Source organism: Amblyomma mixtum, chromosome 3, assembly GCF_055824585.1.
Source record: "Amblyomma mixtum isolate Tamu chromosome 3, ASM5582458v1, whole genome shotgun sequence".
NCBI classification, from domain to species: domain Eukaryota; kingdom Metazoa; phylum Arthropoda; class Arachnida; order Ixodida; family Ixodidae; genus Amblyomma; species Amblyomma mixtum.
Genome location: NC_143014.1, coordinates 202,143,750 through 202,157,786, shown reverse-complemented (window position 1 = coordinate 202,157,786; position 14,037 = coordinate 202,143,750). Strand labels below are relative to the sequence as shown.

The 14,037-nt window shown below is 48.9% G+C and overlaps 2 protein-coding genes across 6 annotated transcripts in view; one reads left to right on the top strand and one right to left on the bottom strand.

Annotated features, from left to right (window-relative positions):
- LOC149353314 (protocadherin Fat 3-like) overlaps window positions 1–14,037 on the bottom strand; it is a 273,844-nt gene that overhangs the window by 71,776 nt on the left and 188,031 nt on the right. For both annotated transcript variants that reach the window (XM_089582466.1, XM_089582467.1), the window contains exons 12-13: window positions 10,590–10,763; window positions 9,302–9,436 (exon numbers count right to left, since the gene is read on the bottom strand). In XM_089582466.1, the coding sequence (XP_089438592.1) occupies window positions 9,302–9,436; window positions 10,590–10,763 (309 nt within the window). The remainder of the gene's footprint in view (window positions 1–9,301; window positions 9,437–10,589; window positions 10,764–14,037) is intronic.
- LOC149353315 (uncharacterized) overlaps window positions 1–14,037 on the top strand; it is a 148,039-nt gene that overhangs the window by 76,503 nt on the left and 57,499 nt on the right. For 3 of the 4 annotated variants that reach the window (XR_016290956.1, XM_089582469.1, XM_089582468.1), the window contains exon 2: window positions 11,959–12,038. The exons of the other annotated variant lie outside the window; for it this stretch is intronic. The gene's annotated coding sequence lies outside the window, so the exon portion shown is untranslated. The remainder of the gene's footprint in view (window positions 1–11,958; window positions 12,039–14,037) is intronic. 4 annotated transcript variants of the gene reach the window in all.

The window sequence follows — 14,037 nt, the reverse complement described above, 5'->3', positions numbered from 1 at the left end:
CTGACTGAATTCGACTGCAACAAAGTACTGAGCTTCACCAGGCTTTAAGAAATTATTTTAAAGAAGTGCTATTCCTCGGAGCTTTCCTCTATACCTGCTTTTACCGTTAATTCACCTTACCACACTGCACCGCAAAGAAAACTTCAACCAGCACCAGAGGGATCCCATTTACGTGGTTATATTGCTGGCCAGAGAGTTACGGATGTATAGCTTGATTCGTCCATTTTAAAAAGTGTACTGAGTGCGTATTTTGAAAGTGCATGCATGTTTTGCTGCTGCTGTTGTCAGCTCTTTGCTACACCGAGTGCTGCCCTAAGCATGCACAGCGAATGACTCGCCGATGGCTGGTAGGCTGACACGGAGACGCTGCAGGCTCTCAAAGCCCGTTGTCTGACATAATGGTCAGGCAAACGCTAGGCTTGGGATTCAGTGCACTTTTCTAACCGCAACAACCACTGTGGCTCGTCGGCTGAGACCCACGACCTTTCTGCGGAGGACTTGTATCCGTGCTGCCTGGGTAAATATCGCGATGCTGTGATAGCTGGAGCTGGCCTCAGGTCACTTGGGACCGAACTGACGAAGGCGTTTGATGGTGGGAACGGTTTTACGAACTCAGCTCCCAATCACCGTGACGTCAACTCCACCCTCTACAGCATCGCACAACATTCCAGTGTCATAATCGCGCCTGCTTGCGATATAAACACACGTAATTCAGTCGTTCTTGCTCAGTTCACCACGAAAGGCTGACATAAATGCAACTTTTATAATCAAGTTGACACTTATGCTAAGAACCAATTACATTGGGACGCTGTTTGAACGATGTAAGATTACTGGCATGGGGAAATCGGTACGCCATGGCCCTTTGCTCTCAAGTCAACAATTGCTCGAAGGGAGACCATCTTTTCGCCTTTGAGCAAATCTGCAGCCTAGCTCAACCACGTAATGAATTCACCCCCCCCCCCCCCCCCCCCCCCCCAGTCAAAAATGTACGGCCCAAGGGGTTTGCTTGCAAGGCCTGATGTATGCCTCGTTATGCACCCTCAGCGACCGAAATTTCTCGCAAGAGGAATATAGCTTCGCGGTCTCAATCCTCAGAAGCTTTGGACTGCTAGATGTGCTAGGGAGCCCCGCTAGACAGCTCAGAAGCAAACCCCTTGGACTTTATATTTTTCACGGGAGCTGTACTATACTGCCCAGTAGGCTGAGTTGCTTGTATTCGTCATGTGGCAGCTGCTCGCCGAGAAAAACAAAAGCTGCACCAGCTGTAATACGCTGCGTATCTCTTAGCCCAAGCTTGGAAAAGTTGCTTTTTATCCTCGCTGCCTTGACGAGCTATATATATATATATATAAAAAAAGAGGGGGGGGGGGGGGGGGGAAGCGCTTGCGATACGAACGAAATGTTCGTCCCGTGGCCATGCTCTGCGCTCTCGGCGCGGAAGCGTTCGGTTGCTCGGCCGCTCTGTGTAGGCGCGTGCATGATTTAGGGAACGGACGCGCGAGCGAAGCCGGCCCGCGATTAACGTCACTTACTGGGGCTCCCTGTTCGCCTAACGCGGGCCCAACGCAGGGGCCCACATCTTTCATATTGCAGGAGCAACAAGCGCAGCGGGCCCTAATGAAAAATTGAATGGTCGTTCGAGACGGCGCGGTCATAAAGTATATAGGCTAGAGGCCAATCAGAGGACGCATGGTAAACTCCCATCTAATACCCTTCAGTTGCCTGATGGCGCGCCGGGCCGCAGAAGCTGGGTCGCCGATGTATGGGCACGCTCGACTGCACATTAGCGAATCATAGCTGGAGGAATGCATCGGAGACCATTCGTCATCGCAACCCAAACAATTCCGCGCTTTAGAAAACCCAGGGATATGCTATGCTTTTTTTTCGTGGTTTTTTTTTTCGCCTGAACCGAATAACAATGCTGCATTGTTCAAGTATCTTGGCAATGCACGAAAATTTTCAAGGGACCGCCATTTTTTTAATGCGTCTGCGTTCGACGTGCTAGTTTTGTTTTCTTATCATAATGCACCTGAAGAATCGCCAGACTTTTTGAAACCGCGAAGAACTCATGGTACTGAAGATGGATGGCCCATTTCCTATACTACTCTGTTTTCTTTCTTACGGTATAGGTTCCTGCCTAATGCTTGGCGACGGCTGACAGTTAAACAATGTTATGCCCGCTAGCAGGGGGGGGGGGGGGGGGGGGGGGGCAGAACATAAAAAATGCGAGCACTTTCATTTTGTTTTCAAATTCAGGAAACGTGGTCGCGGGCACGGCCGGCCTCTTTAAGTCTCGCCAGTGCTCGACAGATGCGCGCTGCGCAAACAACTCCGTCTGTTGTGGGCACTTAGTGAGTCAGGAACTGCTGTTCAGCAGCAAAATGGTCCCATCGTAATTCTTGCGAGAACGCATGCCTCATCCGTTGATGTATAAAGACGACGATACTGTGTCCATTAAGCGGAGGGAATACTTGAGGTCTCACAGAAAAAAATAACCCAGGGAAACCTCTCTCCTGGGCGTGGTGCCTATTATTATGTTAGTTTCCCCACATACTCTACATTTGTAGGCACTGGAAACACATGTTAGACGCAAAGCGCCTTTAAAGTACTTTGAAGGCGTTTTTTTTCTTTTGTTTTTCTGGAGGCGCCTGTAAATCTGTATATGGGGCACGATCATGGTAGGAGACCAAATAACAAGCAAATGCTTTTTTTTTTCCTTTGCGTCTGTGCAGCGCCGTTCTTAATTATAAGGATGAATAAAGAGTAAGTATTTTGGTAGCCGGCGCGGTGTCGCTTGCTCTTTACGTATCGCCCGGCTGGGCGGAGCAAATAGTTCGGTCAGGAAGGCTTAAGCTGTTTTCTGCGAGTCGTCTGCGAAGACACGTGGCGCACTTGTCGCGAAATTTTGACCATCCACCAGAGCAACATTGAATAGTCAGAATCCACCTGCCAAGCTCTTACTGCAAACGCTAAAAGTAGTTGAGAAGTACAGGAAACAATCGCTACGTTGTTCAGCGGACCAGTTACTGAAAACGTGGGTGCGAAATTGAGGTCTGTCTGCGACAAGAAGTGGAATTTTTTTTTTTTTTTTTCTGTTCGAAGAAAATTTCAGGGAGCTTGCAAGCGAGCACTCTTTAGGGGCCCGGAGTGCACAGGGGCCTTCATATCCGCCGAGATATAAGCATACACTGCACTCAACCATGCGTTTGTTTTTAGCGCATGAACTATACAGGGTGTTTCACCTAAGACTTTCTGCAATTTTTAAAAATAAGCTATTTGAATTAGATGCGCGCTTTTTCTGGCATAGCATTGTCAGTGATGTAGTACATCATAATTCACCTAAGACGTGCTAACTACCAGGCTTGTTAACCAATATATAATAATTAAATTTTAAACTATTACTGTTCGGCTCCTTAATTATTGAGAGGCATGCAGCCCACCGTAAGTAATGTCCATATCCGTTTTTAGAATTTCGAGAACATGATTATCCTCGGCGCTGTAGCCCAACAAATTTCGCCTACATCGCGCCAAAATGCATGCGGTTTGAGAAGCTTGCAGGCAAAGCAACCTCTCCAGTGAACCTAACTCGTCGAAATAGCCAAAATTTGTTGGGCCACAGCGCCGAGGATAATCGCGTTATCGAAATTCTAAAAACGGATATGGACATTACTTACCGTGGGCTACATGCCTCTCAATAATTAAGGAGCCCAACGATAATAGTTTAAAAGTTAACTATTAAATATTGGTTAACAAGCCTGCTAGTTAGCACGTCTTGGCTGCATTATGATGTGCTACATCACTGACAATGCTATGCCAGAAAAAGCGCGCATCTAATTCAAATAGCTTATTTTTAAAAATTGCAGAAAGTCTTAGGTGAAACACCCTGTATATACATAGTTCTGAATGAGAAGTAGCGCCATCTTGGCACCGCGAAAGCTGCAAATGAATTCCTCTCCGCCGCTGTTTTCGTGAACTTAGGATGATTGGAATAGATGAGCAATTTTCATCGCTAGCTTCTGCGTGCTTCTGTCACTGTATTTCCTCTTTATTTAATTGGAGCCCACAAACAAAACTTCGACTGCGTCTATAGTGAGCTTTTCAAACATTTTATGCGTTTGCTTTGTGTTTTCAGGCTTATCCATATGCTACTTCCACCTAAGCGGGAACATACGCACCGCTATTTTAGAATACGTGCTTACTCCCTCGTTATATTTGAACGTCGCTAACTCACGGTCGAAACGAGCCTATCAACGGTACTACATTCCTTCGCGCTCCGATAGACGCGGGGTAAATGCTGAGGAAGGGATGCGTGTTGCTGCTGGTTCCTTTAATATGTCGCAAGGGAGCGCTGTATTAGTTTTCTGAACTTTGATATAGCCAGAGGAAGTTTCTGTTAGAAAATGGCTGCATTTTCGATGGAATTTATGATGCAAGTATCTCGCTTTCAGGCGCCAAAAATACGGTTTTAGAGGCCAAGCTACTCTGACGCCTACAATGCGCCCTTTTATTCTGTTCTCTCATTACGACCCAAAACATTAAATTTTCAGTTGGTAAAGCAAATACAATGAACAACTGCTTTTCTGAATAAGTGCCCTGGACTTTGATCCCAACGCCCAATACCATTATGCGCTGCTTTCTTGTGTTCTTATAGCAACAGAACAGGCCGAATACGCTTCCCTGCTGTACAAACTGCAATTCGCTTATTTAGCCTACGTCTGGCGCATCACATTCGACTTTACCCGCGGGGCGCTGGTGTAGCCATCAGGAGAGCTCCTCTCTTTTGAATCCGATGAGTTCACGAGTTGAATATGGGAATTCGGCGGCAAAGCTCCGCTGCCAGAGCTCCGCTTTTTTTTTTTTACAAGCAGGCCCACGTAAGTACGCGCTAACAAGCTCTCCGGCAGACTCATAACTTGGAGCACTTCGACGCGTTCACTTTCCGCTTGGACGCGCGAGTTTTCCTTTCGGCGAGCAGTGCGGGAAAATGACATTCCACGCGAGTGACAGAGCTTCTCTTCCTGGCGAAACGCGACGACGAGTCATTATATATCGCCTCCCGTCCTAGCGTTCCCACAGCCACGGGATTATTTGAGTGCGAGCGGCGCGTCAACGCCGCTTAAAGGCCCAACTCCATCGGCGCCCCTCGGTGAGCGCGCGGAACGCCTGCGCGACCAGCACGCGCCGCGACGAGCGTCGAAAAGGGGCTTGCATCTCCATGCACCTGGTGCTGGCTCGCTCCCCCTCGCGAGCCGACTGAAAAAATGTCAAGCCGTGAACAATACATGGTTGGGGGCGCTGAAAGGACGAGTTAAACCGCGAAGAAAAGTTCGGGGAACACGAAGCTATGAAGAAAAGAGTCCTCACGAGCCCCGCGGTCCTCCGATTGTTGTCAACCGGACCCCGCTTCCGACGCGCGCGCTAGCGCCCGTGCGCAGGCGCCGATATCTGGCACTGTCAGATGCGCGCGTCGTGGACGCGCTGGGCGGTGGCCGACGCGTCGCGCATGCGCAGACCTGTTCTGGCCGACGCGTGGGCCCCCAAGCGCGCAGGACGCGCGCCGAAGAGCGCCGATGGAGTTGGGCCTTAAAGGTCGAGGAGGCGCATCTATGCAACGTAGTTTAGCTTTCGGAGGCCGCGGGGTACTCGGCGTGTCTGCTTATCTGCCAGGCTGCCATTACTCGGGCAACTGCTTCCTCGCCCGAAGTCGCTCTCCTCGCAATGTATACGAACGGAACGAAATGCGAAGTCCTCCCCGCGCTGTTTGCCGACGTGCATGAGCTCTACCGCGGCGCCCAGTTGAGAGCAGAAAGTGACGCGCTGTTTGTTCACGCGCCACAGCGCCATCTCATTTCGAGAAGTGAGCCCCGGCTGACATCCGTTATAGAGCGCGATATGCGCGTATGTGTATACATATATGGTCGCCACACAATTCCGCGCACCGCGCGATACGACGAACGAGCGCACGCATGCGTATGCGCGGACGCGCATCTGTCAGAGAAGCTGCGGGGCCGCTTTGTCTGGACGCAACGAGCTCGCTGCTTGCGTGGTGTCTGCCGCGGAGATGAAAGATGAAAGTGTATACTCTCCTTACGACGCACGCTGCAGCTGCTGGAAGAGGGCCTTTGTTCTTCTCTTCTAGTGGAGGTGGACTTTTTTTTCCCCCGTTTTCCTTTTCTCTTTTTTTGGGGGGCGCATGCAATCCTCATGAGGCACGCGTTCCCTCACCACAAATGACCGACCGCTGGCTACGCATGGCAAACTTCTCCGAGGAACCGAAACTGTGGCACCGTCATACTTGACGCCTATTTGTTCCATTTCAGCCCGCCCCATATTGCGAGCATGCCCGCGCGCGCACGTTTGTCTTTCGTTTTGAGGCGGGCAAGGTCTTTCCCCGCACGCTCTTCAAGTTGACCGCTTTGGAGCACTCCGCGGAAAGAGCTAGCGCGTGGGCGCATCGGGCTCGCGCGCTGGGCGCGGGACGCCTGACCTCGGCATTTTGCGCTCGAGGAAAATATGAACCGAGAGGAAATATATATAGAGAGAGAGAAGGACGAAGAATGCGTATCCTGGTGAAAACAAAGAGAAAAGCGCAGGAGGGGGGGAGCTCATGCCCGAGTAGAACGGGTGACCATTTTTCAAGTCTTGAGCCAAATGCAAAGTAGCGCTGAGGAAGACGGACGAAAAATGCCTGTGGCATTTCTGACACCCTTCATTTCTCGCCAGTATGCTGTTGCAGTACTTTGGTTGCTATCCTCTTTTTTTAGCCTCTCTCTCCATCTGTCTCTGTGTCCCAACGACGGAACGCGAGCTCATCGCCGAAAGGCCAATTTCCTCAACGCGTGAAAATTTCTGGTAGGGGACCACTCAATAGAGCTTCCTCTGAAGAGTACCGCACGCGCTTCGTCTATTCCGCCAACGCTCTCTACTCGAGCCTGCTTTCCTTTTGCTCGCTTGTAACTGAGTAAAACGAAGAGGAGGCGGCGGGCAAATAAACTTTTTTTTTTTTCATTTTCCCGTTGTTTGGCGTACACAACAGTTCCATCTCCCGGGTTTCTTCAGGCAGCAACAAGGTCCGTAGCAGTGGCGTTAATCCAAATTATTTCTATTTTTCTCCGCCCCAGGGAGATAAAGATGGCGGAACAGAGACGAAAAAAAGACACGTGCGGTCTTTCTGGCATTTTTATTTCCTTGGACAACACTGCAGTCTTTTTTTTTTTTTTGCGCTGCTTCTCTCCTTTCTCCTTGACTTCTAAGCTCAAAAATTGTAAGCTGTCGCGTGGCAAGACGACAAAAAAAAAAAATGTAAGAGCCGTGGGCGGTATGTCAAGTATTACGGGCATGCGGCAGACGTCTATAACTGCTATCATGAGAAGGCAGACCGAATTCGCTCGTAACACCGCACAATCCTTCCGAATGGGCAGGGCGAAACGGCTATATACAGCTCAGATGTTTCGTATTGTGTAACAGTGTGGCAATCGTATACAAGTCGTTTCCGCGAAACTCGCGGCCATCTTTCTGGGCTCCAAGTAAGGGGGCAGTAGTGATGCAATAAACTGGGAATAGCGTACGCGTCTTCCCGTTTCGAAATGGTTCTTTTAGAGCCGTGATTTGCCGTAATTTGGCGGCCGGGCTACAACTCCGCTCTGCGTTGGCGAAGGTTGCGGCGCCATCGTGCTAAAGCATGGTGGAACGTTTTTGTCGCCCCCTCAGGGGCAATCAGCGCAAGCTGAAAGAAGCAGTTTCTAACAGAACATGTGCCTTATACGGGTCCTTAGTATAGCGTCATCTGTGTTCTTCCTGAGAGCCCCGGAGGTAGAGGAGAGCATTGTTGAAAGCTCAGTAGCGTACTCAGCTTCTGTATATTGCTGTGGAACGAGATTAAAACATCGTGTGCTTTTTCTGGTAGTCCTATAATTTAGTTATTTCTTGGTAGCCGGGCGACAGACACTGCGCACTGTTCACTGACTAATTTTCATTCCGTGGACTAACAGCAGTGGTCAGCACACAGTCAACTGCGTGTTTGTTTTGTGCCGCTTCTGCTCGTGCGTTTCTTGAGTTTATTGCTGATTTTTTTTTATTATCCTCTTTCTTGAGCCAATGTTCCCATTCCACGGCAGGCAGCTACCAGCCAGCTTTTCTTTCAACAGTTCCCAATTTCCCGCCACTGTCATCCAAAAGTTATACTCTTTTAAATTGTTCAATACAGAATTTCTTTGAAAAGCCTTAAAGTATACATCGGTGCGATCTGTGCAGGTGGATTATACGGCAAGGCGGACATTATTTGCGCAAGGAGTCCAATTAAAAGACTAATAATTAACATTATCTAATCACCTTTCTAATTATTGGTCGTAGGGTACAACACTGTGTTTCGAAATTGAAGGCCTTCAATGTCGAAGGCGAGCCCAGCTCCTACAACCTCTGAATCGACACCGTGGTTCGAAATATCGAATTTGGAGAATAAGCACTCTTTTGACAGGGCACTCAGTTGGCTTTGCCACCTAGCACATTGCTAAAATGGTGCCTGCGCGCATCGTATCGTCAAGGAAGTCACGTCAACATGTTCTACGTCATAAAAAGACGTAACCTGTGCCTGTATGTCATTCAAGCGATGCCACTTTATCAGTGTCTAACGTGGGAAAGCCAGCTTGAAGAGCATTCAAAAGAGCTTTTTTTTTCTTTCACATTCATTATCGCCAACCACATATGACTATTCTGAAATTTTGAGCACTGGGCTCGCTTTCATTTCTGAAAGGTTTCAACTTGGCCATTTGTTCATGTACCCTAATATAAAAAATAAGAAAGTGTATAAGTCACTGTTAGTTAATTAATCATGTTTTTTGTTGTACTCTGTCACGTAAAAAATGTCTGCTCTATCGTACAGTCAACGTGCAAAGAATGCGCTTAAATAGCTTTCACGAGTTTTAAAATAAAAGTCTGCATTGAATAATTTGAAACGACCGGCATACCTGACTGTACAGATCATAGTACCCGCATCACTCACTCGGCTTTCTTTTTTCTTTTATGGTAACTTGCATTCCGTGCGCAATAGTCACAGTGCTCTTCCAACACCGAAATGAGGAAGGTAAACTATGGGACAAAACGCATGAATGTGGCCTAGTTGTGGGCAGCGCAGTTTTCCACCGCGGGAAACAACGGAAGCAACCGACAGACATAATGACACAGCAGCGAAGCAGGGTGCATCAGCGGGGCATTGCAGCCCCTATGATGCACGCAGGATTCGCATACACAACATGCACACTGATATATACGTATGTGCCGGCAGTGCGAGAGATAGACTCACCCTCATGGTCAGCTTGTCAACCTTCTCCCGGTCGAGCTTGGACGGGTCCCGAACCCGGATCCAGCCTTCCTTCTCGTCGATCGAAAAGCCGCCCGTTTCGTCGACCAAGTGGTAGAGGAAGTCGGCGTTGTCACCCTGCGCAACAAGAGCCTCGAAATAAGCAAAGCGCTTCGCCAAACGCGCTCTACGCGCTTCAGGGTGGCCTTTAGGCGCGGTTCGATTTTTGTAAACTGTGGTCAGGTGAACAAAGGTTATGGTGAACGCATGTCGCCATAACCTTGGTCGCTGACAACACTATCTTCGGGTTGTTGTTAGCGTGCTGCGAACAGTATTAAACCCTGCATCCGTCAGTCACAGTTAATACTCCTAGCAACAGGGGGGGGGGGGGGGGGGGGAAGCAGCAGAAATGCAGGAGCAAGTGCGCCATCCAGTGGAATGCAACTAAAACTGATGATTCAGGATGCAGGGTTAAGTTCCTAATGTAGAGCGTAGTAAGCACGGTTTATCCTCAGCGAGAACAACGTAAAGTGAAATTTATGCGTCTCGCGTCGACCCTCCACTTACAGTCAAACTTGAATAAGAAGCCCAACATATCGAGGCAGTCATGTGGGACGCATCGCTCATTGGTATCATGAGCCTCGCTCAATTTTCGGAAGTGAATTTGCACAATTAGCAGTGAACTTATATTTGAGTCTGTGTATTAAGATTTATCGTGTCAGCAAAAAAAAAAAAAAACTAACTCAGCTTCAGAGTAATTGTTTCGTAAATTATCACGTGTTCTCCGCTCATTCCAGTTATTTGCTGTTAGTTACCGCTTCGCTCTTCTGACAGCAGGCGAATGAGTACTCTCTCTCTCTCGTACATATTTAAAGGTAAGGCTCAGACTTCACGAAAAAAGAAGAAAAGAAGCCGGTAGACACTACGTTCCTGTCTTCTTCTCTTGTCTTACCGTAAACTCCAGGCCTTACCTTTAATCATGAACGAGATTCAACGTGTCCAACTTTCTGTCCCAACCATTAGCCCGCCGAGAAGTGCTTTGTTTTCACAGCAGCCACTTCTATAGCACGAATGCTTAGAGCTCTCAGCGACAATGACGTCATCAACTCTGCGCGGGTATTCCGACTATAAGAAACCGGCGCACAAGTGTTAAAACAATATGCTCCACGTAGTACATGGAAGTTGGTTGCTCCACGCACAGTATATAATATAAATGTGGGGATGGCTCATCTTGTTCGTGCGTTATTTCGGCTCGGAGGGCCGAAGCCGTCGGCAGACGGCGCCCACTCACCGAGTCCTTGTCCACGGCGTGCACCTGCACAACGGTGAAGCCGGGCGGCAGGTTCTCCATCACGGTGATATTGTACATGTCGTAGTCGAACACAGGGACGTTGTCGTTGATGTCGGTCACCAACACTTCGACCTTAGTCAGGGCGTAGCGCAGCGAGTTGTCCATCTGAGTCGCCTGCGGACAGAGAAAAGGAGAACGGGACAATTGGCGGCGAGGAGGACGCTGGCGGCCTGTGTATGCCCACTTCGCGCGGCCAACTAGTTCACGAAAGCTCCGATATGCAACGCCAGGAATAAGGCGCCACGGCGTATCCAGAGATGCGTGGTGTCGAGAGGCGAAAGAAGGCATCTCTTAGAGGGAGCGAGAGAGAACTTGGAACACGGCTGAAAGACTTTAACTAACACGTATAATATGCCCCTGACCTTTCAGCCTTACTACCAGGCTATTCAGAGCATAATCTTCCTCTCTTTTGTGCCGCACCGGTTAAAGCCGTTGTTATTAGTCAGTGCATCATGGATATGTTTGTGTACCTGCGATTACATAAAATTCACTATAATGATCCAAGAGGAATAGTATGCCTTGCGTGCACATCAGTGGCTTCTACAACAAAAGACAGCAACAAAGCACACACGAAACACTTAACACCGATGGCAGTGACATTCCAATAGCCCAACGGGACGTTTTCAATAACAAAGCACTGTCGTTCTTACTAGGTTACCTCGGCAGATTTTGAATCTTCGTCGTAATCACTGCTGCTCTTGCGAGACAATAGCGCTTTCTTTATCGGTTTCACAGTTGTGACGCTCAAGCAGCTCACTTTTGTGAAGCTCGCACACAGCGTTCACTTCTTTGCGCGTTGTTACGTGCATGCTGACGTTTCTTTTAATTGCAGCGAATATATGCAAAAGCAACAAAGCCAGTTTTTACAGGGCAGGCACTGGGCCTGTTTCACAGGCTGTGCTTTTTAATTCTAATATTATCAAGTGTCCAGCAACGTAGCCATCTCACAAGACTCGTTTTGCTTTTGCCAGGCGCCCAAGCAATTGTAGAAGCTGTCTGTGCTGATCAGGTTGCATTACACCCTACGTATTGTAAATCAAACTGCATGTACACCAGAACAATTTCATGTAGACGGCAGATTGGTAAAGAAAGGAAACATCTTCGAAATGTGACATCAGGCTCTGAACGGAAAGAAAACGCCACAGAATACCTGATGTTCAAATGACATAGCTTAAGTGAAAAGCAATTTGGAACACGCTTGCCGAAATATAAAAAGAAAGAAAGGAAAACAGATATACCTCGAACGGCTTTGTCTGCTGCATGCAAACTTGAATCTTACATGACTCTTTCTTTTTTTTTTTTTCAACAGTTCTCGTTAACATTTTGCTCGAGAGTTGCAAGCTGCCGAAGAAACTGAAGGGGTCGCAACACAAGCACGAACATGCAACGGTGAGCCGTGCCCCATGTGATGGCCAGTTGAAACTCAACTGATGCTGTCCGCTCTTAGGAGACCCAGTACAACCATTGCATACAGGCTAGACGGTAAGATAGGCTTCGTCAAAGTAAAAAGTCAAGTACTGTACACGTGCATTTCCTTCAATGTTACGATATTTCTCTGGCACGCTATTCGCAAGGCGCCGCTCGCGTAGTTTGAGTGTTCCATTCGACATTAAGCCTTTGTGATCGGGACCGCCTAAAACGCGGAAGGAGGTGATAATAACCAAGAAGGGGATTTCGTTTCACCGAATGTTTACTCTAATCATATACCCTCATCCGTCACCTTCTGCCCTGTGCAAATATTATTCAAAACTCTCCCAAAGTGTTTCTCAAGCGAGAAGAATCGCAAAAATAAAAAAAAAATCAGGTGAAAAGTTCTGGTCATCGCGGCGGCACAACTCAGCTAGGCAGTCGCGAAAAATACAAAGCCACGGCGTGCGCGCGAAAGTTCGCTCATGCCTCGATGGAAAGCAGCTGCGACAGTTGCACGTAACTTTGTTTTCTTTCTTTTTCTCTCTCTCTCTTTCTCTTGCTGCTCGCGCTCATGCAAGGCATCGAATCAACAAGCGTGCCCGAGCGACACGAGAGGAAAGACGCTAATCAGCCATGCAGGCGCGAGTCACGGCCGGACGGGCGCCCGGGTCGGACAACGTGGACTTTGCCGCTGCGAGCGCCGCGCAAAGATGAAAAGGGAAATAAAAGAGACAGGCAATTACCCTGAAATAAAAAGAAAGTATACTCGAAAGGGAGACACACCTCATGCGAAGAGGAAAGCACCGACACCTGCCAAAAGTAATGTGAAGAACGAAGGTGTTATAATACTACAGACAGCAAGGAATGGAAAGCGGGGAACGAGAGAGAGGAAAGGGACATGCAGAGAGAGGATCGGGATATTTACTCGACTTAAGGCCCCTCGCGACGCTAATTAAATTTTTCTTACGGAATGCTCTTACAATACCAGTAAAATACGATGCATGGGCGCGTGGAAAAAGGGGGTGGCAAACTTCGCAATCCAGCCTCCACGGTGTGCGCGCTTTGTTTAGGTATTTCGCTCAAGCCCGGAGCAAACTTGCCCGATCTCAAGGCGTTAAGTTTCGAATAAGCTCGCAGAAGAGTGAGGCAATAGTTACATATCTACATGCACGCACACACATGCAATGTAGACACAGCTAGGGTTCCCGTTACGCGCGCAGCCACTAGAGACGAAGAGAGCGCAGAGAAGAAAGATGGAAAGGGAAACGCGGCGCTGCGAAGCGAAAAAGAAAGGGCGAAAAAAGCGCGGAGCGGAGCTAGGAACACCGGGGACTAGCACAAAACTCGAGACAGGGACAGACCGGAGAAGGCTCGGGCGAAGGCTGCTGCCGCGCCTCCAAGTGGCGCGAGCAAATATGAGACGCCTGTCGCGTGCTCGAGCAAAATTGGAAGAAGGCCTTACGCTTCTCCCCGCACCCCCTTGTCGCTCCTCCGCTCGCACAGGGGCCTGTCAGCGTGCTTGCGGAAGAGAATACGAAGAAGGGGACGAAGAAAGAAAAGGCAGGGCGGGACGTACAAACTTGTCCGCGCGCCAGTTGGGCGGACGCGCGGCGCTCATGTAGAAAAAGCAGCAGAGCTGGGATTGGGCGCGAGGAACGGGCCGGCGCTTCCAGGCCCGAAGGCTTGTCACATCGACGAGCCGCGGCGAAGGGGACACGCGGGGCAGCGCTCGTGACGCGGAGAAGGTTCGCTAATTTCGCTGCTGTGCGCGGCTGCTTCAGACCGTGTCAGAAGCGAGAACCGGAAGAGAGAAGGACAAAAAGATTAGTCCAGAAACGCTTGCGTCTCTAAGCTTTCTCGAAGTGAAACGTTTTTGGGCCCTAATTAATTTTTCTTTTTTTTCCTGAAAGTTCATCGCGTCAGAGTTTATATATATGGGTGCATCACACGTATATACGAGTACCTAGAGCCTTTCACA